The following is a 25,462-nucleotide window of genomic DNA, read 5'->3' on the forward strand; positions in this document are numbered from 1 at the left end:
GGTGTCAAATTTTGTTCAATACCATTCATGTGAAGAGCTTTTGGATGTTTTACTACGTTAAATAGCCTTCTGGATGGGATTCTGAAAGAAACCATCAACTTAATTAATATACCATTGTTTTTAGAAGCAAACATCTCAACAATTATATGAAGTGAACTGGCAATTTGTGTCATGTGTATAAATGCAAATTGTTGTTACTGAATAGAGATTCCACAGCACAGAGATGCAGAATGATGGGGAACAACCTTTACACCGTGACCCACGGACGGGGGCTGGTGCTGCTCTATGGTATGGGGTTTTACTATTGCAGCAGCCTGTTGCAGTGGCGTTAATGTTGACGTTTTGTTTTTGACTGCATAGTTATGGCTTTGTGACCTTCCCTGGGTGGATGCGGTGATGTAAGCCCTCCTTACGTGGGACCTTGCGCTATATAGACGGTGTTATCCTTTTAATTCCGATCCCATCAAAACTGACCCGACAGTATCGTATGCGCGATTTAATTTACACGCAGCTGGAGCGAATGTGATTAAAAACACATGACACAAATTGCCAGTTCACTTCATATAATTGTTGAGATGTTTGCTTCTAAAAACAATGGTATATTAATTAAGTTGATGGTTTCTTTCAGAATCCCATCCAGAAGGCTATTTATTATGCGCCTGCTTTGCTCCACACTTCCCATCTCTCAGTAAATATGTAAATGAGCAGGTTCTAATTAAAAAGCTGAACAAATTGGTGGCATGAATAATCTATCACAGTTTAGACACTACAGGCCACTCATCTATTGTTGTCACATGATATGATAATTACATAAAACACTCATTTTTACTACTTTGCAAAACTGGCTATACTCAAACAGATGATTTTCCTAATGCTTTGTTACGTCTATATTTAACCGAATTGAAAAAATACTCTGATGTATATTTCCCTAATTATAAAAACTTAATGCATATTTTAGATTATAAAGTGCTGGCTAACTTCAGTGGAATTGCCCAGCGTCTCTACCATGTGGTTACACTCAAGACATACTAAAGTTGCCTTTGTTACATCTCAGGTCACACACATATCCCAATTTAAACATTTCTTTCCCTTCCTTTCCCCCACTCCTCAGTGCCCACTGCAGTTGTTTTCTTTAGAAGTCCAGTAGAGTGGCTAATAATCTTATTTATTTGGAACTCCAACAGAGGCTGCAGTCAGATCACATCAGAATAGCTCGAGCTGAATGCAGTCTTGCAGGGTTTACACTGCCCATATTAAATTCATAAACCAGGCAGTTACCACATTACCAGCCTGACACATGCAATCTAGCCTTTCTCGACCACAGAAAATGCAGGAGATTTTGACCAGGTACGAAACATAGTCTGACACACAAGTCTTTCTTTACACATCTGCTTGGCCAATTATGGAGTCAAGAGGTCAGGATTTTTAAAACGAATTCATGACATGAATTGGTTACTCTGCAATAGGTCCTCCTAGCTGCATGCCGTAAATTTGTCACTTGCATGAATTTTTGGTAGAAGTGGAAACAGGGTTTTAAAAACTTCAGTGCAGCACAGTGGAGTATTTCCAGAAATCATGTACTGACCGCCATTACAGTCCAATCTTCAACCCTTTCACTGCCCACCTAGAAATAACAGTTTCAATTTTTTGTTCTGAACCCTTAGGGCTCCAAGATCCCAGTCAACCAACGATTAAAGTCAGGGTCCCTGGTCAACCACTGGTTGAAGTCAGGGTCGTGGTTAACTACTGGTTAAAGTCAGGGTCCCTGGTCAACCACTGGTTGAAGTCAGGGTCGTGGTTAACTACTGGTTAAAGTCAGGGTCCCTGGTCAACCACTGGTTAAAGTCAGGGTCCCTGGTCAACCACTGGTTAAAGTCAGGGTCCCTGGTCAACCACTGGTTAAAGTCAGGGTCCCTGGTCAACAACTGGTTAAAGTCAGGGTCCCTGGTCAACAACTGGTTAAAGTCAGGGTCCCTGGTCAACCACTGGTTAAAGTCAGGGTCCCTGGTCAACCACTGGTTAAAGTCAGGGTCCCTGGTCAACCACTGGTTAAAGTCAGGGTCCCTGTTCAACCACTGGTTAAAGTCAGGGTCCCTGGTCAACCACTGGTTAAAGTCAGGGTCCCTGGTCAACCACTGGTTAAAGTCAGGGTCCCTGGTCAACCACTGGTTAAAGTCAGGGTCCCTGGTCAACCACTGGTTAAAGTCAGGGTCCCTGGTCAACCACTGGTTAAAGTCAGGGTCCCTGGTCAACCACTGGTTAAAGTTTTGAGCTTACACAAAATGCTGCTGAAACGAACCCTATTTCGGTGTAATCTCCATTATCTGCAGTTTAATTAAATGCCAAAAGGCTTATCGCCTCGCCTATTGGCATCTATCTCCTTCTGTCTGCCATAAATCACCCTCCTAACCCACGAATGATTAATGAAAAGCAAAATACTGCAAATACTGGAATTAAAAATAGGAAAAGCTGGAAACACACAGCAGGTCAGTCAGCTTCTGTGGAGAGAAGAGTCAACACTTTGGTTTTGTAATCTTCTTCAGAGATGGACACGCATATTAATAGGATCAAAAAAGGGGGAAAAAAGAAACGAGCAAAGAGAGACAGTATCAGCTGGCTGATGTAACAAATCATCTGAGTCAGGTAATAGAGTCATCGAAGAAATTCAAGACATTAAAGAAACAAGGGACATGTGAATGGCATTGGCAGGGTGAAGCCAAGGAATCTGAAAACGGGAGAGAAAATGGGATGGAAAACATCGGATCAGCTTTGAAATTTAAATAGAAGATGCTGGCAAAGTGCAGTGGGTCCACCAGCTCCAAAAAGAGAAAGAACAGGTCAACTGTGCTCTGACACAGGGCCTCCCTCATCCAAAACATCAACCTGTCTTCTCCCCTTCTCCTCACCTCCCCCATCCACACAGGACATTGACAGCTCTGCCTCTACTTCTCCAGCAGCCCCTGTTGTAAAGGAAATGGAATATACAGCTGAAGATACTTAAGTCAACGTTCAAACCAGAGGGCTGCAGGGTGCCTTGAAGATGAGATATTGTTCCTGAGGCTTGCATTGAGCTTCGTGAGAACAGTATAAATGGCCAAAGACAGAGAAGTCAGGATGGGAATGGGAGAGGGACTTAAAGAGGCCGGCCAAAGGAAACTCAGGGTCACATTTTCACACAGAATGGAGGTATGTGGCAAAGTGGTCCCTTAATTTGTGATTTTGTATATTTTCCATATCATTTTCTCACATTTCCCTTAGGCTTCCCACTGCCTTAGCCAGTCGCATGTCCTTTGTTTCTTTATTACATCTTTCTATTATTTCTTACATCATCAAGCAGTCATTCTACTGATGCCTACTCTCTGCGTTTGTCTGTTTTTAACCAGATTCCCTCCGCTCCCCCCTTTTTCTGACCCTATTAATACGCTTGTCCGTCTCTTATTTTTCAGTTCTGCAGAAACCTGAAACATCGACAGTCTTGTTCTCGCCATAGATTCTGATTGGCCTTGCTGCGTGTTTCCAAGAAGGATTCAATTTAAGTTATTTTATTTGCTTTGTACTTATTTTCATCCGCACACTTAACATATTCCAGCATCATATGGGGAGCATCAACATTTGGGAACTCTCCATTATCCCTCAGGGGGTTCCCCTCCTTAGAATGGAGGTTCCACTCTATCACATCACCGAGATCAGGACCATGAAAAGAACATTCCACTAACTGAAGTCTTGTCCCTCTAATATTTTCACACTCTTAACCATTCCTATCCTGCCTGGCAGATTATTCCAGACATTTATCAACCTCTGTATGAAGAAGTTCTTTTTGATGTCCGATTTAAATTTATTTTTCACTAGTTTACAGTTACCTCCTCTGATCCTTTTTTTTATTTTGAAGTAATAGTCAGGATTTGCCTCATCTGAGCCATTTATTGTACTATATAGTTCAACGAGTACCACTTTAATTATTTTCTTTCCAGGCTGTAAAGACTGAACTTTATTAACCTGTCCTCATATCTTCCCCTTGGAATTGTTTCTCTGCATCTTCTCCAGTGGCTGCACATCTCTTTTGTAGCTCAGTGATCAGAAGTGTGGTCTGAGCAACATAATTTTACAGGCTCAGCATTATCTCAGTAGAGCACTCTCTCACTATTCTGGCTACATATTAAGATTTTATTAGCTTTTTAATTGCCCTGCCACATTGTCTATACATTGACAATATTACATTGTCAATAATACATCGACAAGAAAGTCCCCTTTCTCAGTCACTCTGTCCTAATTCTATTTCATGCTCTTTGTAGTTATATTGCACACAGTAGGGGTAATTTTCTGAGTACGTACAGACGGTGGGGGAGCCTTGCCTGTTGACAAGTAACCGGCAGGGTGCTTGCTATTTTCCCATATGCACTGCTGGCGGGCAAGGCTCCAGGAGATCAGAAATTGTAAACAATTTTACAGCACCAAGTTATAGTCCAAGTTATATATAAAAATAAAATCGTTGGACTATAACTTGGTGTTGTAAAATTGTTTACAATTGTTAACCCCAGTCCATCACCGGCATCTCCACATCATGGAGATCAGAAATGACCACCACTATCCCAGAAAATGTGTAACACTTGGCCTTAAATTTTACCTGCCATCCGCCCGCCAATCTGCTGGAGGGATCGAAATTCTTCTGAAAATTCACACCTACATTATCATCTCTTACTCATCTTCCTATCTCAGTGTTATCCACAAATTTGATAATCTTGCTTTTTCAGAATCCAGGTCATTTATGTAAGCGCTGCAGGACCCCACTCAACACCTCCTGTTGTCAAACAAAACTCCCTCTAATGAGTACTGTTGTGTTTTGTATCCTTTAACCAACTCCTCACGCAGTCTTTGGATTCCCATGGCTTTCAGCTTATTTAGCAGTTTTAATTAATTACAGTGATAAAGCTGTTCATATGTCAGAAGTAACTTTATTAACCCTGTACTTCTAGAATAAAGAATTAATAAAACAAACTTTAACTAAAAATAAATCCTTTTGGTTGTCCTTTCTTCCCCTTTCCCTCATTCTTTTTCCTCTATTTTTATTATTTTAACTTTACTTTAAATCTATTTCTACATATCACATGATATGTACAAATGTGAACTGTTCACTTACCCATTTCTTTTGTCTCCTCTGTCCCATCTGCCTTTTTAGAAGTAGGGCCCACATTAAAAATAAATTGGTTTCAAATTGGCTAAAATTTGCTTGAAATTTTTCCAGCGAGTTGGGGCCCCAGAGGTCTAAGGATTGACATAGGCCTGATTAGGCCTACCTCTCTATGGTTTTATTTTTACAATTTCCTTGCTTCCCCTCCCAAAGGCATCGTTAATTCCTTGCTGCAGTACAGTTCCAGAGGTATTTCGCAGATATGCCCATTCATGTATTAGCCTCGACAGTTAATGTCAGTATGGTATTCAACCCTCCAGGCATTAGAGTCAAGCTCGGTGCTGTCCTCACCTGACATCTGTACTTCCAGTAATGGCCACTGGATAGCAATCGGGAGCAGGAACCTTGTCTGATTTTCCCCTCCCTAACCCAGGGATGGTGCAACCAATTGCAACGTCCTCACTGCTGCCCCAGTTATGATCAGCTAACTCAGCTCAGATGTCCATGGGACCTCCCAGGTCTGCATGTCTCAAACACTCACTCGACAAAACTGCTGCGCCATCATGGGAACATTTGTGAAGTTTTAAAGCATCAAAACAGAAAGTAGTACCACTTCACCAGTCTCAGCAAAAACTGGCAGACAGACTGGGGCATAAGGGGGACATTACATCCACTGGGCTCGTAGAATTAAAAAGCTCTGGGTTGAAACGATTGAAGGAAAGACGTGCAACATGAAACCGAGCTGAGAGAACCTGGACCTGCTTTACCCTGTTAACAAGTTAACTTGGCAGCAGATTTCCCATTTCATTTATGTAAAGGTCTGCAATCACACACCTTCCCATGCTCCTAGCTATCAGTAAATTGATCTGACATCTTTCAATGACCCAGCATTGCTAATAATAGCAATATAATAGAAATTCAACCCATTAATTTGAACTGTCAGATAAATCTGTAAGTCCTATTCCAGGTAACCTTGCCACAGGATAGAAGTTTTAGCACAGTCAACTCCAAGTGAACACAGACCTGATCTGAGCATAATAAGGGCACATTTTCCAAACAGTGGAATTGCTTATGGAATGGGCAAATGAAGGCCAGGAAATTAGAGCAGAAATCTATATCGTCAGATTCCTGCCTGAATTGGGCAGCATTTAATCTTACAATCAGCCTTCATACAGAACTTAATCTCACAACCAACCTTTCAAATGGATGGAAATTGTATGGAATGAGATTGCACCCATTCCCTGATTTTATCACAGGCTTGTTAACTTGAACTGCAGGGTTTCTGATGGGTAGATTTTTCACAGTGTCATTTTCCTTTGGATATTTTTTCTGATTACTGATTAACTGGAATTTTTTTTTAAAACAAGATTTTTGATTGCTGCTGTCAAAAAGTGGAATACAGAAATCACTACAGGTGTACCTTTCAACTTGTGTTTTTTGGATGAGGAAGGACATGAAGAAACAGAAGGTCTACACCAGAGGCGCACTGCCCACACCTGCCCTTATCCACACATATGTTTGTGCAAAGACAGGAATACTGACCTGGAAATGTCCGAGGCTAATGGTGTTCACAGGATCTACTTCAGCAGGAAGGCAGTGATGGCTGCTCAACAACATCCAGCACATGGATGTTCACCATAACCTGGGAATTTTATGTCTCAGGCTCATATCAACGTCCTCACAGGGGATATCAACAATATCAGTCAACTGACAATGCACTGATGCATCAATCAGGTCACTGATGTGTTGTTTGCCAGAGAAAAAACCTTCGTCACTTTTCTGGCACCAGAATGAGTGGACATTCAGTCAGCTATTTTTCTATTTACTCTAACAGCTCTACATATCAACAAAGGCAGCTTGCATTTACATGGCACCTTGAGCATAGAAAATATCCCAAAGGTACTTCATAGAGTATGCTAAGGGGAGAGTTAGGAAAGGTGATGGCAAATTTGGTTGGAGATGCATTTTGAGAAGCCTTTCGAAGGCAGGGAGAGAGGTAGAGAGCCGGTGGGGTTTAGCAAAGGAGTTCCAGAGAGTGGTGTTGAGATGGCTGAAGACTCTGCCACCAACGATGGAATGGGGAAGAGGTGGGGGGTAGGGTAGGGTAGGGGGTGGTTTGCACAGGAAGCCAGAACCAAATAACTGGAGGGCGTGGAAGAGGACAAAAGACTGGAGCAGGTTGTAGAAGCAGGATGGGATGAGGTCATGGAAGCATTTGTAGAGGAGTATAAGTATTTTAAATTTGATGTACTGTTGATGACAGGGAGCCGGTGTTGGATGGAGGTGATGGTTGAGTGGGCTCAGTGGGGACAGGATATATACAGCAAGGTTTTGGATGAGTTGGAGTTTATGGGAGGTGGAGATTAGGAGCTTGGGAAGGTGGGCTTTGGATAATTCGAGTCTTGAGGTGATGAAGGTGTGAATAAAGGCTTCCGTGGCAATGTAGGTTAGGTAGGGACCAAGCAGGTAACGTTACAAAGTTGAAAGTCATCCCATCCTGCTTCTACAACCTGCTCCAGCCTGATGTCCTCTTCCATGCCCTCCAGTTATTTGGTTCTGGCTTCCTGTGCAAACCACCCCCAACCTCCTGTTGAAAAGTTGAAAGTAAATGGTCTTGATGATGGATAGGATAAAGGGCTCATCTGTTAATTGTATGATTTACATCAATGAGTGTTAATTGTATTCAGGCGGCGGTTATCAATTGGACACTCTCTTGTCTCCTTTTTATAGGAGAGCTTATCGAGGTTGTGTTGTGTATATAAGGGGAATCTCAATGAATAAAAGCTGGGAAACAACTAAAGGCCAGGTTCTAGTATTCTATCCTTCACCACATGGCTTTCCATTAAAACTTCATCTCTGGTGAGCCTTTGCAGAGCCATCTTATATAGTTTCACGAGATCCCCTTTCAACCTAAGCAAGCAGCCAGGTAGAGAGATGGAATCAGTGGCAAGGAGGCAGAGTTTTTGTTGGGAGCTGAAAAAGATGGCTTCGGGTTTCCCAATATTCATTTGGAGAAAATTCTGACTAAACCACAATGATGCCAGACAGGCAGGCAGATACCACAGAGAAGGATGTCGAGTTAAGGGAAATGGTGGAGAGGTAGAGCTGGGTGTTGTCAGCAATTATGTGGAAGCTGACCTCTATGGATGATATCACTGAGGGGCAATGTCGATGAAGAAGAGGAGGGAACCAAGGGAGGGTGGAAAGGATGGGTCTTTGGAGAATGCTGATGGTGGCCATGCAGGGATGGGAGGAAAAGCCATTGCTGGAGATGTATTGGAAGCTGTAGCTGTGCTGCAACAAGTAGGATGGAACTGCCCTTACCTGGATTCCCAAGTTGTACATGAATTCACCTCTACCTTGGTTACCTGTTCCAGTACAATTGGAAAAATAGGAGCAGATTTCTCCACCCACTGAGCCACCAAGACCCATAGTGGTGCAGCTCCTGTGAGGAGCCGCTGGCAGTAGCAACGACACAAGTAAGATTTTGTCGTGCGAGTGCCATGAGAATCAGTTGGAGAATTTGACCTGGAGTATAATTGTATCTCTTCCAGGAGAGGATGGGCTTCTTGTTTAGTAACATACTGCAGTATACACAAGGCTCCAATTTACTGAACCATCAGTTAGACTAATAAGTGCACTATAGTTTTGCACAACGTGTTCTGAAAATGAATGCAGATTCTCTTGTTTGCTCTAAGATTTAAAAAGATCTCTCATTTTAATGCAATGAAATGGGATAACCTTGTACAAAAACTTAAGGGTAGGGGGTCTTTGTGTCTGATATAACACACAGAGATTCTGCTAATGCTGAAAGAATCGAAACAGATGATTTTTAATCTTATTTCATCCCATTGAAGCCCTGTGTTGTTCTACAGGCTCTCTGTGCCTTTTATGCTGTTTCAATGCTCACTGCATCTTTCTGACATGCGGCTCCGATATTTACAGGGAGGGAGCCAGGGGGGAGAACACGGAATTCCCGGGGACGCGGAGATCCTGCCGAATTTAACGGCAGGCCCTCATTATCATCTTTTTATTCTGTTTCCCGGCCAGATGCCGGGAGGGAAAAGTAGGCAGCAGAAGGCCATCAGGAAAGATCGGAATCAGACCGGCAATCGGGAGGGAGGGAAAGATCACTGGTTGAAAGGGCAGGGGTGGGGGGGCTCGGCAGATCACGGCAGCAAGTAGTGGCCGCGATCGGCAGAAGATTGCTTAGGGGGCCGGGGGCCGGGGGCGGGGCGGGGGGGGGGGCACTCCCTTCTGCAGCCAGCTGCTCCCATTTCTGTTTAACTGCCAGGTTTCCCACCCGGTCGGCAATCGTTAAATGTAAATCAGGCTCCCAACTGCACTGTAGGATATGTTGCAGTTATATCTGAATTGCACATTGGATAAATATCAAATCCTAGATTCTTTACTTATCTTCATGTGGCTCCAAAGGCTAGATTTCTCATTAGGAATTATTTTAATGCTGGTGTTAAAATAACACCAATTGGAAAATCAAGGCCCAAAAGTCTGAATTCACGCAAAACTTTTAATATAATTTCATTCATGCCTTATGATCACAGCAGCGTTCTCCTGAAATCAACATTAACTTGCGTGTGTACAGTACCCTTCATGTAGAAGAATGTCCTAAATACTTTACAAAGTGGAAAGGAGATCACAAGCATGAGTTGGGAAGGATTAAAAAGGGTGGGAACATAAAAAGATGCTCTGGAGATAAAAAAAATAATTAAGGGCGACTTCTGAAGGAAGGGAAAGGCAACATGGCGAAGAGGTTTTGGGAGAGAGCTCCAGAGAGCAAGGAGGGTGTTGGGTAATCCAGAGACAGAGGAGTAGAGGGTACAGGCTGTGGATGAAGATGATTATTTGAGCATTGTGGTGAAGTTGTGGAGATATTTGAAATAGTTCATTTTTTTTTCAGTCTCACAGCAAAGAGTCCTGCAGCTCTTGTTATAGACGAGAGTGGAACTATAGTTCCCTTTTGTCTCAGTTATTTTTATACTTAAATGGACAGAGCTACATTTATATATTTTAAGAATAAATACATCTTAATGGCTTCGTCTCAAATGATAAAACATGAACAGAAGCTTGCAGCACTACATTTGAAAATGACAGCTTACCAATGCTTCTAGTTTATTCAAAAAGATTTATTTTAAAGCTCTTCTGATTCCTTGGTATCCCTTATGGTTTCTAAGCAACTTCTCTTACCTCTGACTTCCATTTGTTTGAATCCAGCAGCTTTATTCACGACAATTCTCATTGTCTCGTTATTCTTGGGCTTTCTTTTGTCCTTTAATGTTTTACTATTCTTAAACCATTATTGATTTCATATCTTGGAATCTTTTCACACTTTTGAAGTGTTTTTCTCTCTGGACTTGCCTTCCCTGAACTCCTACGCCAGCTTTCTGGTATTTGCAGCTCAGCAACCATTAGCATGGATTACCGTGGTGATTATCCTCATTACCAAATGGTACACAGACTATATAGTGTTGCTTTATATTTGACTTTCTGGATCATTGTTTGAAAGGTTACAGGTGTGCCCTTGTTTGTTCAGTGGGTAAATGCACTGTCCGCCGTGCACTGACCCACACAAGTGTACCAGCTTTGATCCCTAGTCCGTGCTGAGCTAGCAGACCTCAGGTGCTACAGCTGGCCTCCGAAGCATCGGGTTACAGAGTGGAAACCCGAGCCACGGCTCCCAATCTTTCTCACTACCTGTACGTCCGTGTGAGCTTTACCATTTGAGGAGCGGGGCTGTGCTTGACTGAGGTGTCCCGCATTTGACTAGCTCGCTGACACTCATTGCCTAAGTTCACACATGGCCAAAATAGCCACAGGAGCGAGGTGATGCTTGGATGGTGCTGTCCATAGAGCTGTAACCCAGCACGAGTCATTGCTTTCAGGAAAAGAGAGACAAGGGTAAAGAAATCTGGTGTAAAAAGCTGTAGGTACAAAGGCGAGAGTAAGATGTCATTAACAAAGCACTGTTGGTTGTGATGATGGATTGGATGTACTCTGGCAACAGACTCAGTTGTCAAGTCGACACTTGGAGCAAGATTCAGAACACATGATGAACCGGAGATAGACTCGGGTCACGGGTGAATGCTGCTGTAAACGTTAAAACAAGTGCAGAGTGTTTGGGGGTGACATGGGCAAACAAGCCCAGGCTTAAACTACAGACTGAACATTAAGGCCAGGATTGACATGTCTGTCATTCAGCTTTCAGTCACATTCAGAGGGGACAGCACCTTGTCTCACCAAACAATTAAAAACATTTTCATGTCTGTTCATATAAAGATTAGAATAACAATTCAATAACAACAACAACTGCATTAACAAAGCAAAATACACAAAACAATAATTTCAAAGGGATCTCTATAAGGTGAACTTCCAGAAGTGAAACCCAGGGGAGATTTTTTTGATATACCCAGCCTTGGTGCAGCAGATAGTGATAGTGAGGTATACAAAGTATCTGGGAATAGTGTGTGTGTGTGTGTGTGTGTGTGTGTGTGTGTGTGTATTAACATCTTGTTATAGAGGCCCATATAGAGATCGTAGTAGAGCCTGAATATTGGTAATAAGGTGGAGACAACCAATTGTTATTCAAATTTAGCAAAAGGTCAATAGTTCTGTTTATGCAAAACAAAAAGGATCTGGTTTCACTCCAGTTTCTGTACTGTGTTATTGATGAGATATAATCTGAGCTGACTGCAGATACTTTGCCAGCAAGTCAGCTCTGCTTCCTAACAAACAATGGCATATCTACAGGGTCATCGCAGGTCAGTCAATGTGTTCAGCATTGGGTGTAGGTGGAGAATGTGCTGCAAATATCCAACTAATGTTACTGGCTGCAGAATGCAGGTGAGATACCTGCAGCTGTGGGATATACTGCTTGTGAGACATCTACCAATTAGAAAACACATGTATGAAACCCAATGCAAAAGAGCTACTATTTACACAAGCAACTTTACAGCACTCATGATATTTAAAATGGACGGGGTTGCGGGGGTGGTGGGGAGCATTCAGGAAAAGGTTGGCCAAAGGGAGTCTGAATGAGATTTTTGAAGGTTTGCAGGAGGGATGGGGAAGTTGCAAGGCAGAGATGCTGAGAGACGGTGTTCCAGAGGGCAGGGCCAGGGATGGTGTAATTGGGGGAGCATGGACCAAGCGGTAGGCTGGTGCTGGAGGACTGGAGGGTGTGTAGGGATATGGGGTGGAGGAGACAACAGAGGATGAGGGGATGACAGAGGTAACGGGGGTTGTGGCCATGGAAGGATTTGATGGTGAGAACAAATATCTTAAAAGTCAGTGGAGCTTGGTGAGGAGAAGGGTGTTGGAGATGTGGGCCTTAGAGCAGGTGAGAAGTCAGGTCCTGGCATTCTTGGTCACTTGCAGTTTATGAATGGTCGAAGCAGGAAGGCCTGGAAGAAGAGTGCTTGAGAAATTCAACCATGAGGTTTAGGGTTTTGATGGGCGAGGGGGAAGGTAGGGGCAGAGGCGAGTAATGCTGAAAGAAAGCAGCCTTGCTGACAGATCAAAAATGGGGGAGGAAGCTGACGACAGCCAGGTTCTGCAGCTCTGAGCTAAGCCTGAGGTGGTAGCTGAGGAGGGAGATGGAAAATGACTGCCGAATTGAAGTTCAGAGCATTTAGCAGGTTAATGAGTATGACTGTATTCTAAATGCTCACAAAGCCTTATGTCCTCCTCACAGTTAATAACTTTCATCTCTCACAGTTTAATTTCCACAGGTCTGATGAACCTAAATTTCCAATTCCCAAGCCAGTTGTGGTATTCATGGCACGGTGAGTGCACAGTACCCTTTGCACTATTTATCACTTACACTTGCAGGTCTAGCATGATCCGCTTGTCTTCCTCAACGTGCATCCCCCAAATGCAGTCCTGACCCTTGTCATAGGCTTCTGGCCAATTGGGAGACAGCACAACTCCAGCAGAGTCTGTAATCTCCCCGCTGCAGACAGCTATGATAGAACAAACACTGTTAGTATCTTCAGACAGCTATAAAGTAAACCGCAGACAGCCCCTACTGAGACATTATATACATGGTCCAAACAGTTCAGAGTCACCAAGTAGCTCTTTTCTTTAACTATTTTCTGCCATCTCTAAATTTTCTTGAATCTCCTTGCTGTAATTTTCCGCATGGAAATTTGTAACCTCTTAACCATTATTTTTATATTTGCCGGTGTTTTTATTCCTCTTTAACTGCTTTCTCCTGTCTGTAATCAGATGTAGAAGTGACAGTCAATATGCTTTGCCAATCCCATAACCTGAAATCTTCCAGCAACCATTTGTATACAAAGGCATCACCTTCGACAATAACAACCTGTGCTAAATTTGACAGTCACCACAATGGTGAATAAGACCATGTCAGCCAAGGACTGTATTAAGGTGTTGGCCACATAGAATATTCGGATGTCAAGTCACAACCAAAGTTTGTCATATCCTGAGTTTCTAATGTGGGCTCTTGGGGGCGATGTGCACCAAGCAGAGATAAACATCCCTGTTTCCTGTACACAGGGGAAGAGAGCGGAAAAAGCAGAGGGAGACCTGACGTTGTCACTCTTGACCATCTCTAAGTAACCAGTTGTAGAGCCCTTGGAGCAGTTTCCCTGATCTGTGTTCTTCGTGGAGATCTTGGGCAGGGGAAATCTAAATTTGGATGGCAAGAAATAAAGAAAGATAAAATATATGCTTCTTTCACGATCGGTGCAGCTGAAGAATTTGGTGCCACTGAATGGTGGATTTCTCAACTTTCCTGGATTTTCAAATCTCAGGTAAGTTACTGTGGGGAGATGCTGTGAAGAGGTCAGGCGGAGAGGAAGTGAAAAGCAGAGGGAGAGGGGCTGCCACATCTAGTGACTGGCTCAAGAGCAGTCGGCAAAAATACAGGGAGCTTGCCTTCCCGGTGCGGGAGGCGTATGGGCTGCATGCAACGGCTGTTTTGAATTCTTCCCTCATACACAGAATCTACTGGCAAAAGTGACCTCGTGAACTCAAAGGAATGAGTATATTAGGGGATTCTTATTCAAGTAATTGTTTTAGAATGAAGTGGAAACCTGAAGTTCACTGTTCATTTATTAATTTTGACTTCATTCCCTTTCAGACCAGAATTTCAATAATCCATTGTTTCAATTAAAATATCATCCAGCAACAAAGTTGGCAAAGTATTACACTGCAAGCATTGTGCATTGTACAATTTATGTCCATATTTGGCTCTCAATAATATGCACCTCTGCAAATTCTGATCATTTTCCTACTAATTGTAATTGTGTAGGAGGGGCCTAGGAAGCTGACCCTTCAATTTCCCATGTTGCTCCCTGTGAGGAAATGCTTGGCCTCTACTTGCCTCACATAGTCCCACCAGTTCAGCTTTAGCCTTCTATATGATCTCTGCCCAGCCACACAACACTTGCCCAGTTCGATGCAAACTTCTCATTGTAACACATTCTGTTGCTATATGTAAGCTACTCATCATTGCTCTCCTCTGAGCTAATATATACTCCTTGCATCTTACTTATTCCAAAAGCAACCAGCCTCCATATATGCCAACCATTCACATTTTACATGTGCAGTCAGCATTTTGCATCCAGTGTCCATGTTTATAAGCAAAATGCAGCATCGACTCAGTGTCGATCCCACTGACTCAGCTGCTCTGTGGTCACCTCGTGACCACCATAGCTCAGTTTTAATGATACCACTCCATTTCTGGCTTCTATCCGTTGCCTGGGATTGAACTTTTACAGGAAACAAATATGATAATAGGAAGTGACATCACATTAATCATGAACGTGTCCAATCTTCCTGTATTACCTTATAACAAACCTTATTGACAATTGGGGGGTTCTTGATCTCACAATTTTGCAAGATCAGGATTTTCCACTCAATTAGGGTTGCCAGCTCTGGTTGGACTGTATTCCAGGAGGTTTCATCACATGATCTCCAACCACCTCGCCCTCACACTCCAGCCACTGGTTGCCCGACACGTTAATAATGTATCAGTAATGGCGGCAACAACACCCACAATCCTCTGTGCTCCAGAAACTGCTCTATCCATCATGTGGTTTTACCATTCGAGTGTGTATGTGCCAGGGCCGCATTGCATCCTGGGTGCATAGCGGCCCTGCTGTTTGTTGCAAGTCCCACTGGAGAGATTTTTCTCTCTGGTTGCTCGCAGCAGTGTTCGAAAGATTAATCTTCAATTCCGGGAGACTCCAGGACAATCTGGGAGGGTTGGCAACCCAATGCCCACTGCTTACAACAGAGTTGGATTCTCAAACAAAACAGCAGTAGTTAGGTGACAGGAGCCTCAGTGAAGGAGTAAATTGTGAGGAGAGTCTCTGTGAACTAAGGAGGGGAAGGGAAACAGTATATTAAGTGGGGAGAGGGGACAGAGCATCTTTGTGAACTGCGGGGGGGGGGGGGGGGGGGGGAGGGTGGGGAGGATGTATACTTCTCAACTGGCTGAGAAGGAAACCAGTACCTCAAAACTTTGGGGAAAAGGATGGCTGTGAATGGAAGGATAGGAAGGGGTGTAGTTAATAGTTTACTGCTTTAAAATTCTGGAGGCAAGTTTTTTGGCTACTGAAAATACTCTTGCCTCAATCAATTACTCAATAGAATCCCTCACTTCCCCCAGAAGTGGATGAGGCAGCAGGAGAATCCGCAGCTAGACAGGTGAGAACAATGAGAGACACATCAAAATCAGGACATGCGCAAGGTAGCGTTGGGTTTTACTGTAAAGTTCTTAGTCAATATACCCGTCTCATGCTCTTGACGTGGATTTAAAAAAAAATTCATTCATGGGATGTGGGCGTCGCTGGCAAGGCCAGCATTTATTGCCCATCCCTAATTGCCCTTGAGAAGGTGGTGGTGAGCCGCCTTCTTGAACTGCTGCAGTCCGTGTGGTGAAGGTTCTCCCACAGTGCTGTTAGGAAGGGAGTTCCAGGATTTTGACCAAGCGATGATGAAGAAACGATGACATATTTCCAAGTCGGGATGGTGTGCGACTTGGAGGGGAACGTGCAGGTGGTGGTGTTCCCATGTGCCTGCTGCCCTTGTCCTTCTAGGTGGTAGAGGTCGTGGGTTTGGGAGGTGCTGTTGAAGAAGCCTTGGCGAGTTGCTGCAGTGCATCTTGCAGATGGTACACACTGCAGCCACGGTGCGCCAGGGGTGGAGGGAGTGAATGTTTAAGGTGGTGGATGGGGTGCCAGTCAAGCGGGCGGCTTTGTCCTGGCTCCTGGTCTGCTGCCTTTCCTGATCCTGATCATTCCACTGCTCCCTACTCCCTTAACATAGGGAATCAGAGCTCCCCATCCTCCATTTGTGCTGGTGGTGGCTGGTAGACTTCTGATAGCTGACTGCCAGTTGTCTGGCTGGGCTCTGGTGGCTGGTGGCATTTTCTGGTCTGACTCGGCTATTCATTGAGCCATTAGGAGAGCGTGTTTTGTGTATTAATTGTATGGTGTATTTTAGGACATGATGAGGTAGTGTACACATTATAAAATATAAACACATGCACATAAATGAATAAGTGTGTTGTGATGTATTCTATAAAGTCAACTCCAAAATGCTAGAAAAAACTTACAATTAAGCGTCAAAAATCTAAATTTCCTGGGGGAGAATTGGGGGTGGGTTGCACCTTAACCCTCTAGAAGATACGTCTTGTGCACAACATACAATATCCACTGCTAACATTGCTGCTTCGTCATTGGGGATAAGATGAATGTCTGTGTTAACTGGAGGGGTGGGGAGAAGGGGAGAATAGTGCCTTTGTGTGACTATAGAAACAACTTATCAGATGTAGCAACAGAGAGTACCAATACATAGCCACAATTTTTCTGAAAGAAATTGATGGAAAATCCTTCAGATTTTCCCGCAATTCTCTGCTAAACAAGAGGGAGTGTTGGTTATGCTTGCAGCATCCCCCACCCCTCCCCCTTGCACTTTGTCTAACTGCATGTTGTAGACTTCCTATCTCGGCCTCCTCCCGATATCCCCACCATCACAGAAGCCAGTCTTCAGCCAATTCGATTCACTCCATGTGATATCAAGAAACGGCTGAGTGCACTGGATACAGCAAAGGCTATGGTCCCCGACAACATCCCAGCTGTAGTACTGAAGACTTGTGCTCCAGAACTAGCTGCGCCTCTAGCCAAGCTGTTCCAGTACAGCTACAACACTGACATCCACCCGACAATGTGGAAAATTGCCCAGGTATGTCCTGTCCACAAAAGCAGGACAAATCCAATCCGGCCAATTACCGCCCCATCAGTCTACTCTCAATCATCAGCAAAGTGATGGAAGGTGTAGTCGACAGTGCTATCAACCCACACTTACTCACCAATAACCTGCTCACCGATGCTCAGTTTGGGTTCCGCCAGGACCACTCGGCTCCAGACCTCATTACAGCCTTGGTCCAAATATGGACAAAAGAGCTGAATTCCAGAGGTGAGGTCAGAGTGACTGCCCTTGACATCAAGGCAGCATATGACTGCGTATGGCACCAAGGAGCCCCAGTAAAATTGAAGTCAATGGGAATCAGGGGGAAAACTCTCCAGTGGCTGGAGTCATACCTAGCACAAAGGAAGATGGTAGTGGTTGTTGGAGGCCAATTATCTCAGCCCCAGGACATTGCTGCAGGAGTTCCTCAGGGCAGTGTCCGAGGCCCAACCATCTTTAGCAGCTGTTTCATCAATGACCTTCCCTCCATTATTACGTCAGAAATGGGGATGTTCGCTGATGATTGCATAATGTTCAGTTCCATTCGCAACCCCTCAGATAATGAAGCAGTCCGAGCCCGCATGCAGCAAGACCTGGACAACATCCAGGCTTGGGCTCATAAGTGGCAAGTAACTTTCACGCCAGATAAGTGCCAGGCAATGACCATCTCCAACAAGAGAGAGTCTAACCACCTCCCCTTGACATTCAATGGCATTACCATCGCCGAATCCCCCACCATCAACATCCTGGGGGTCATCAATGACCAGAAACTTAACTGGACCAGCCATATAAATACTGTGGCTACAAGAGCAGGTCAGAGACTGAGTATTCTGCAGCCAGTGACTCACCTCCTGACTCCCCAAAGCCTTTCCACCATCTACAAGGCACAAGTCAGGAGTGTGATGGAATACTCTCCACTTGCTTGGATGAGTGCAGCTCCAACAACACTCAAGAAGCTCGACACCATCCAAGATAAAGCAGCCCACTTGATTGGCACCCCATCCACCACCCTAAACATTCACTCCCTTCACCACCGGCGCACAGTGGCCGCAGTGTGTACCATCCACAGGATGCACTGCAGCAACTCGCCAAGGCTTCTTCGACAGCACCTCCCAAACCCGCGACCTCTACCACCTAGAAGGACAAGAGCAGCAGGCACATGGGAACAACACCTGCACGTTCCCCTCCAAATCACACACCATCCCGACTTGGAAATATATCGCCGTTCCTTCATCGTCACTGGGTCAAAATCCTGGAACTCCCTTCCTAACAGCACTGTGGGAGAACCGTCACCACACGGACTGCAGCGGTTCAGGAAGGCGGCTCACCACCACCATCACAAGGGCAATTAGGGATGGGCAATAAATGCCGGCCTTGCCAGTGATGCCCACATCCCATGAACGAATAAAGAAAAAAAAAGGCCTGCTTTTTAGGGGGCCGGGGTCAGTGTTTACTTGATTGGCATGTTTGAGCCTGTGTCTCTGTGCCTTCCCCAGGATCCTGCTCTCAGCACTAGTGTTAACTGGACAGTAGTCTCACACACCGTCCTTTTCACATCCTATCATATAATCTCTCCTCCTGCAGAGGATTAGTCAGTGCATTCTTTCGTATCACCATTTTGTGGCATGGGCCATTGGACTTCCAATACCCTGTGGCAATACAAAAGCTCTCATCATTAGCCCTTATTTTTTTTTAGCATTGAAAACTGTTGCAGAACCCATTAGCTTTGAATTTACACTAATGGGGAGATTAAAATTAATGGTTGAGTGCCTCTGTTAAAAGGAATTTAATATGTTAAGGGTTTGTACGCTAATCTTTGTATAATTTCAATGCCAGTTGAACCCCCCCCTCCTTTCAATTTAATAGTTTACCTCTAGTATAGCTGCTTCTCTCTGGCAAAAGCTTCTGTTAACTCAGCTGCTTTGCATTGCTGCTTTAGATGCATCACTTCATGATGGTGTAAGAAGATAGACCAGAGCATTTTTCTGAGAGTTAATAAATGTTATTATACAGCCAGGCTCCATAACTGTGCAATGTTTAGTAACTGATAGAAATACACTATGGTGCTATCATTTCCTCAACTGCTAAACGGTTTAAAGGCGCTCCTTTGGAATTATTATTCATTTAGCGCAGTGGCTGTTGATAACAGCGATTTACTGGTGTCACAAAACAAAGTAAGGGACATTCTTCTGCCAGCAGCAAACCATCACAACACTCACACTTCTCACATAAGTACCAATACTATGTTAGAAAGCCCAAATGAATTTGGGGCAATCAATACGTCTCAGACAGGTGGGATAGCCAACCCTTGTGATGTGTTGCCCAGAGTAAACGATAGCACATATTACCATGGTTATCCTTAGGCCAGTGCCTCACCAGTTCAACCTTTGTCATAAAGAGTCTGTTGATGAGGTACTGCAGTGCACTGACACCACGTACTAAACCGTAACACTGTTGTCAAACAAAAAGGGCATTCCCCTGGCACAAATGTCACTGGGTCTTTCCTGCAGGAGGGCAGAGCCTAGCAGTAGGTGCAGGCCAGAGGGAACAATTTGAATAAAGTGGGAGGGGTATTCCCAGTCTCCCACCTCATTTCCCATCCTTCATACCGAATGCCCCAGTGCAAGGGTGCCCAGAAAAGCTAATGCTGTGGGCTGCCCCGGGCCCCTACTAGCTGGGGTGGGGGGGGAGGGGGATCAATGAGAGTCCTGTGGGATGGCAGAAGATCTCAAAGTATACCTCTTTAGGTATTATTTTTTGCCTCCTCCCCCTTTCCCCCAGGATATTCAGATTGATTTTGGACCTTCTGGCTGCCAATCTCCACTGGCAGCCAGAAGGATCTCATCACCCGGACCAGACCTGTGGCAGCCCCTTCCTTTTCTAGCCCCAGCTGCAGTATTAGTCCATGCCAGGGCGTGGGTCTATGCTGAGGCTGCCCTCTGGGTCATTTCAGCGATCCAGGAGAGGAAATCTAGATGATCCTGGGGGTGGACAGATGGAGCGCTGTGCGTTGCTCCTGTTTAGCGGCCAGCAGGGGGTGGGGTCCCAGGAAAATCTAGGATTTCAACTTAACTGTTAAAACACTTGTATCAAACAAATAACACAACAATGAGCAATAGGTGTGTTGGAGACGGCTTAATTCATGATGCAGAAACATTTGAAGAGCGGGAGGAACAGCTAGGTTGTTTGCAACCCACAGAGAACCGGTCAAAGTGTTGGGGTCATATTTACTCAATCAGTAACACCTAACTGTACTACTATGAGTGGGGGAGATGAGGCGATGTAAAAGGTCCTCAGGGAGTTATTATCCATTATTATAAATCAAGATTACAAATAAAACCTCTCAACCCTTTCACAGCCCATGGACAATTTTAGCAGCCACTCTTGGCTGTCAGTGGAATTTCCTTTGTGTGAAATAGCCTGTGAACCATTGCATTTGTCATTAAATTGCTCATAATTATCTTATTAGCTTTTCTCATCAACAGGACTACTTTTTAAAAATATTAAACAGTGATTGAGTCCAACCGGGTGAGAATGCTGAGCATCAGCACAGTCATTAACCCAGCAATGGAGTTGGGGTAGTTCCTTCCGGTCAGGCTCTGTAACTCCTGCCAAGTGAGACCCCTGGGTATCAACCACAATCTTATTTAAATCAAAATCTGGCCCCCCCTATGGGGGGCGGGGTGAGGATGGTGGTGGTAGTGGGCAGCGATTAGCGGGGGGAGGTAGCATTGGCCGGCAATGGTCCATGTGCTTTGAATGCGGTACTCCTGCTCCTCCCGGCTCACTTAGTTGATTGCGGCATGACGGGCGTTCCCTCATACAGGCCTGGTTTTCCTGAGCATAGCCGGCGCCGGCTGTTTCTAGGCAAACCAGTCTTACAGCAGGGGGGGCCCTCAAACAGGCGTTAGGCCCCTTATTTACATATGCGAAGGGACTAACACCAGTTTCAGGTGTGGACACTGCACGCCGATTTTTTTCGGCTTTTACCAATATGGCAGGCAGTGCATTTCCAGCCTGTAATAAGCATGTGATTCCTGCCCGCCAGGTTTGAAGAGTTAAACAACACAGCATCAACTCTCTGCTAGAATTAATATGTTGCTCAAATGAACTGACGTCTTAGCTTGCAATTGTTGTTATTCCTGCTGTTGGTTCATGTAAAAATCATGTTCCTACACTAGATACAACTGGTGTGATCTTACCTCTACAGGCTGGCTCAGTCTCATTCCACTGGGGATCCCGGGTGTCCACACATTCGATGATCACTGACCCCTGTTCCAGGGTGTATCCAGGATCACAAGAAAATTCAGCCACTGTTCCTACTTGATATGATGCGTCACTCGTTGTGAAATTTCCATACTTAATGAATGGCTCATAGCAATGCCCCTGTTTAAAGGCTGAAGCAGAAAGAAAATACACATGCCAAATTAAAAGAAACATTTTGAAATTTAGAATTATATTCGAATACTAGCAGATCTCCCGTGGCATTGCTCACAGCGAGCTGTTTTCTAACAATAGAGGCGTCACCGACAAAATGTGATGGGGAAATGTGTTACAGGAAGTGTGACATCGAAAGGAAATGTACATTATACACAAAATTATTAATATATTATTGACCTAAATTACAACAGTGGCTACACTTCAAAAGTACTTAATTGACTGTGGACTCTTTGAGACGTCCTTTCGTCAATCTCCCGTGACATTGCACATGGACAGTCAAAACTAAATGTAGTCATCAGGAGAAGCTGAGTGAGAGAGCGGGGGGCATAATTGGCCCAGGACATGCAAAGCCTGTCCTTATTTTTGTATCATATTTTATTTTATAATTTTTTTAAAAACATAGGGAATTTGGGAAGCAGACAAGTAGAGTTGGCATATGTGTTTCTCTGCAGCTGAGAAGCTTGGTGACACAAAACTGAGGTGATACAACGTCACCACTGGTGGGAGGCTATAATTACAATATGACAAGTTTACATTGGCAATTCCCATTATAAATGCAGACACAGCAATTTATAATGGAAAAAGCTGACACAAAAGTGTGACAAAAACGTGACAACAGGAAGTCTTGTAGACAGGAAGTGTGCGCAGATGTAAGATTTTTAATTTATCATAGATAGATAGTTTATAAGAGAATCACACTATATGAAAGATTCTAATTCACACATACATGCCAGATCTACTGAAGGACAGAGGGACATGGAAGTGCAATGGCAGTGCGATTATCACCACTATTGATCATATTTTAAGTTAACTAAAAGAACAAAACAACCATGTAAGATGAAAACTGGGGGTGTCCAAGAGAGAGTTCCTGGAATTTTATACTGTCCTTGTATCGTTTCATATCCCAGAAACAGTTCAAAAATATATAATGATGAAATCTGCAGCGGACATTAATGGCCTCCACTAAGCTGCATATTGCCTGATTTGGCCCCATGGAGTTATCAGCTTGCAAAGACACTTTCGCAATAATACATACCTCTTAAAGAAATAAAATGAGAGACCCAATGATCATCAATTATCCAGCTCTGCACACATACTCTTTCTCAGCTCTGTGTTGACCCATTACATACTGGGTGCAAAGCAGGCATTTGCCCACCTAACAGATGGCAGCTACAGTGACGTACTGGGAGAGCACTGCGAGCAGCATTATCTGACGAGAGTATTAGGCCACTTGTCTGAAGTATTCTCCTGTGGACACGCCTATGACTGCAACCTCGAACATTAAATCAGACTTATATTCGTTTAAAAAAAAAAGCAAAAAAAAAAAATCTTGATAAACATTCCCATCTGACACAAAATAAAAAGAATAAAAAAGATCTCAGACTCCTCATTCTTTAGGAAAGAGTGATGGGCAACCTGCTGAAATGGTCTGATTCTAAAATCACTGTACACAAGGTTGCCCCAACAGATCACAACTGTAGTCTGGGGAGAATGGGAGTTCCCAGATTTAAGGATAAATATAAATAAAGAGGATCAGTTAGGTAATCTGCCAAGTAAACATAAAGGGTTTTCTGACCGACAATTCCTTTAAGATAATAACCGTTAGCATCATGGTGCCCTGTGTTGTATTGAATCTCCATTCAGCCATTTTTAGAATTAAACAGAATATAATTTACACAAATTGTGCAAGCAGTTAGAGCCCAAATGAATTTTCATGTCTTTTAAAAAACAAAACACCATTCTCTGTACAATAAGTGTCGGCTCTTATTTTGTGACAAATAGTGTTTTTATGAGATTTTTTTGTTTGGTTTCTATTTCATAGTGGTTGATGTTAATAAATTGTTCAGTTCCGCTGGTGCATCAGCTCATCTCACAGGTGTAATTCTTTGTGAAGCTATTCCCTATTTAACAGCGTGTTCCAGCATACATACAATAATAAACTATTATTGTTGTATTCCATCTCCATTAAAAGACATGACCATCAGATCTTGATAAATGCCTACACAGTTCAACAAAGCATTTTATTCTTACATTAGGGTAAAAACAACCAATTAGTAGCTCCTCATCCCACAGCCCATTTACTCATTCACTCAATTGCTTCAATCCAAACACAAACTACAGAAAATAAAGCACTCTGAGGGTGCATTTTCACTACATTAAAGTACAAATGTAGCCTGAATCCAAAGTCTGGGCCTAACTGGCTTTTGCTTTGTATCAGCAGTGTAAGTGCTGTGTATGTGCAGTGTAAATCAGGTGTCAAGGCCTGAACTGACTCCTGAAAGGCCAAAAGGTCTGGTATCAGGTTCCCAAGGCCACAAAAGTCAAGTGATGTGAGACTCTCCTCTCGAAGCTGCCTCTTACTACTTCAAGTTTGCATCATCCGCAGTATAACTTCAATCCGTTGCAAAGTCTCATTTCAAAAGTGCCTCCGTGGACCATCGAAAATTTCATACGTTAATGTTAGGACAAAACAAATGCTCCCACCTGCAACCTCCTAACATTGAGCTTTAGCTGTCTGGGCGGCAAAGCTCTGCATGTGAATTCCGTTGTCCTTGCACCTTGGTGCTAGTTAGAGTCAGGCCAGTTTGCAAAATAACGAGGTTCCTGCGACTGGCAGATACCCCTCTCGGATCGGTACCAGCTCACTTTGTTCTGTGGAGTACCGTAATGCTAAAATATGTCACACAAAACTACAGCCCACTTGTTGGTGACCTGCTTTACACAGGTGAAGCACAAGTTTTTAAACAGACCTGAAATAGCTAAAGTAATGTATAAAGGGGGACACCATCACCTTCAGGGGTATAAGAAAGCACAGAACAAGGCAATTTAGTCTGTCTTTCACAGGCCATGTACAACCCACTCAGAATGCAGTTACATAGCAAATACCTGTATGGGATAGGTAGCTGGAGTATCAGTTTTTAACCCAGCAGCACCTTGTTTATGCAACCTGCTTTTGAATTGAATTCTCCTGCCCAAGGTAGAACCCGGTGCCTGACAATAAGTGTACACATGCAGCGCTCCACTCTCAGCAGTTTAAATTTGAGAGCATGAGAGCGAGTGTCTGGACACTCGATACATTTAAATCCATTCCCGGTACGTTTAAAAGACATTTAGGACGTCGAGGGGGCCCCACTGAGCACTTTTTAAACCCAGTTTGACACCGCACTGGAATTATGCTCAATGCAATGTCAAGTCCAAGCAGTGCCTGAATGTTTCCTTCGAACAGTCTCACACCGTTCGCCTCCAGAGTCAGGCTGGGAACCTGACTGCAGTTATATCGTGACTCTAGCATAACTGTGAAGGAGGAACCATTTCACAGCAATGTTAAAATCGCAGTCCAAAATTAACCTTCATCTTCTGAGGAATAGTTCTGCAGATACCCACTTGCCCCTCTACATCCCAATCAAGACTTGTCTAATCTCACCTCTTACAATGTACCAGGATGGTTTCCTGCCTTGACATGACACTTCCAAGGTGCCAGCAGTTCAGGAACCATCAGCTTCTGCAGTACAGTTTATCGTTTGTACTTCTCCTTATAACCCTCAAACCAGCTACAATCCACCCCGTTCTCTTTAAAAGGTTTGACATAACATTTGACAAACATTTATTTTTCCTTGGAAAAGAAGAACCAAAGACCTTTGTGTTTTAATTACAACTTCC

General features: G+C 43.9%; 1 protein-coding gene across 1 annotated transcript in view; it reads right to left on the minus strand.

Annotated features, from left to right (window-relative positions):
• sez6b (seizure related 6 homolog b) overlaps positions 1-25,462 on the minus strand; it is a 329,451-nt gene that overhangs the window by 65,249 nt on the left and 238,740 nt on the right. The window contains exons 8-9 of the mRNA XM_067967882.1: positions 21,565-21,759; positions 12,966-13,104 (exon numbers count right to left, since the gene is read on the minus strand). Of these exons, the coding sequence (XP_067823983.1) occupies positions 12,966-13,104; positions 21,565-21,759 (334 nt within the window). The remainder of the gene's footprint in view (positions 1-12,965; positions 13,105-21,564; positions 21,760-25,462) is intronic.

Source organism: Heptranchias perlo, chromosome 28 (assembly GCF_035084215.1).
Source record: "Heptranchias perlo isolate sHepPer1 chromosome 28, sHepPer1.hap1, whole genome shotgun sequence".
Taxonomy (NCBI): domain Eukaryota; kingdom Metazoa; phylum Chordata; class Chondrichthyes; order Hexanchiformes; family Hexanchidae; genus Heptranchias; species Heptranchias perlo.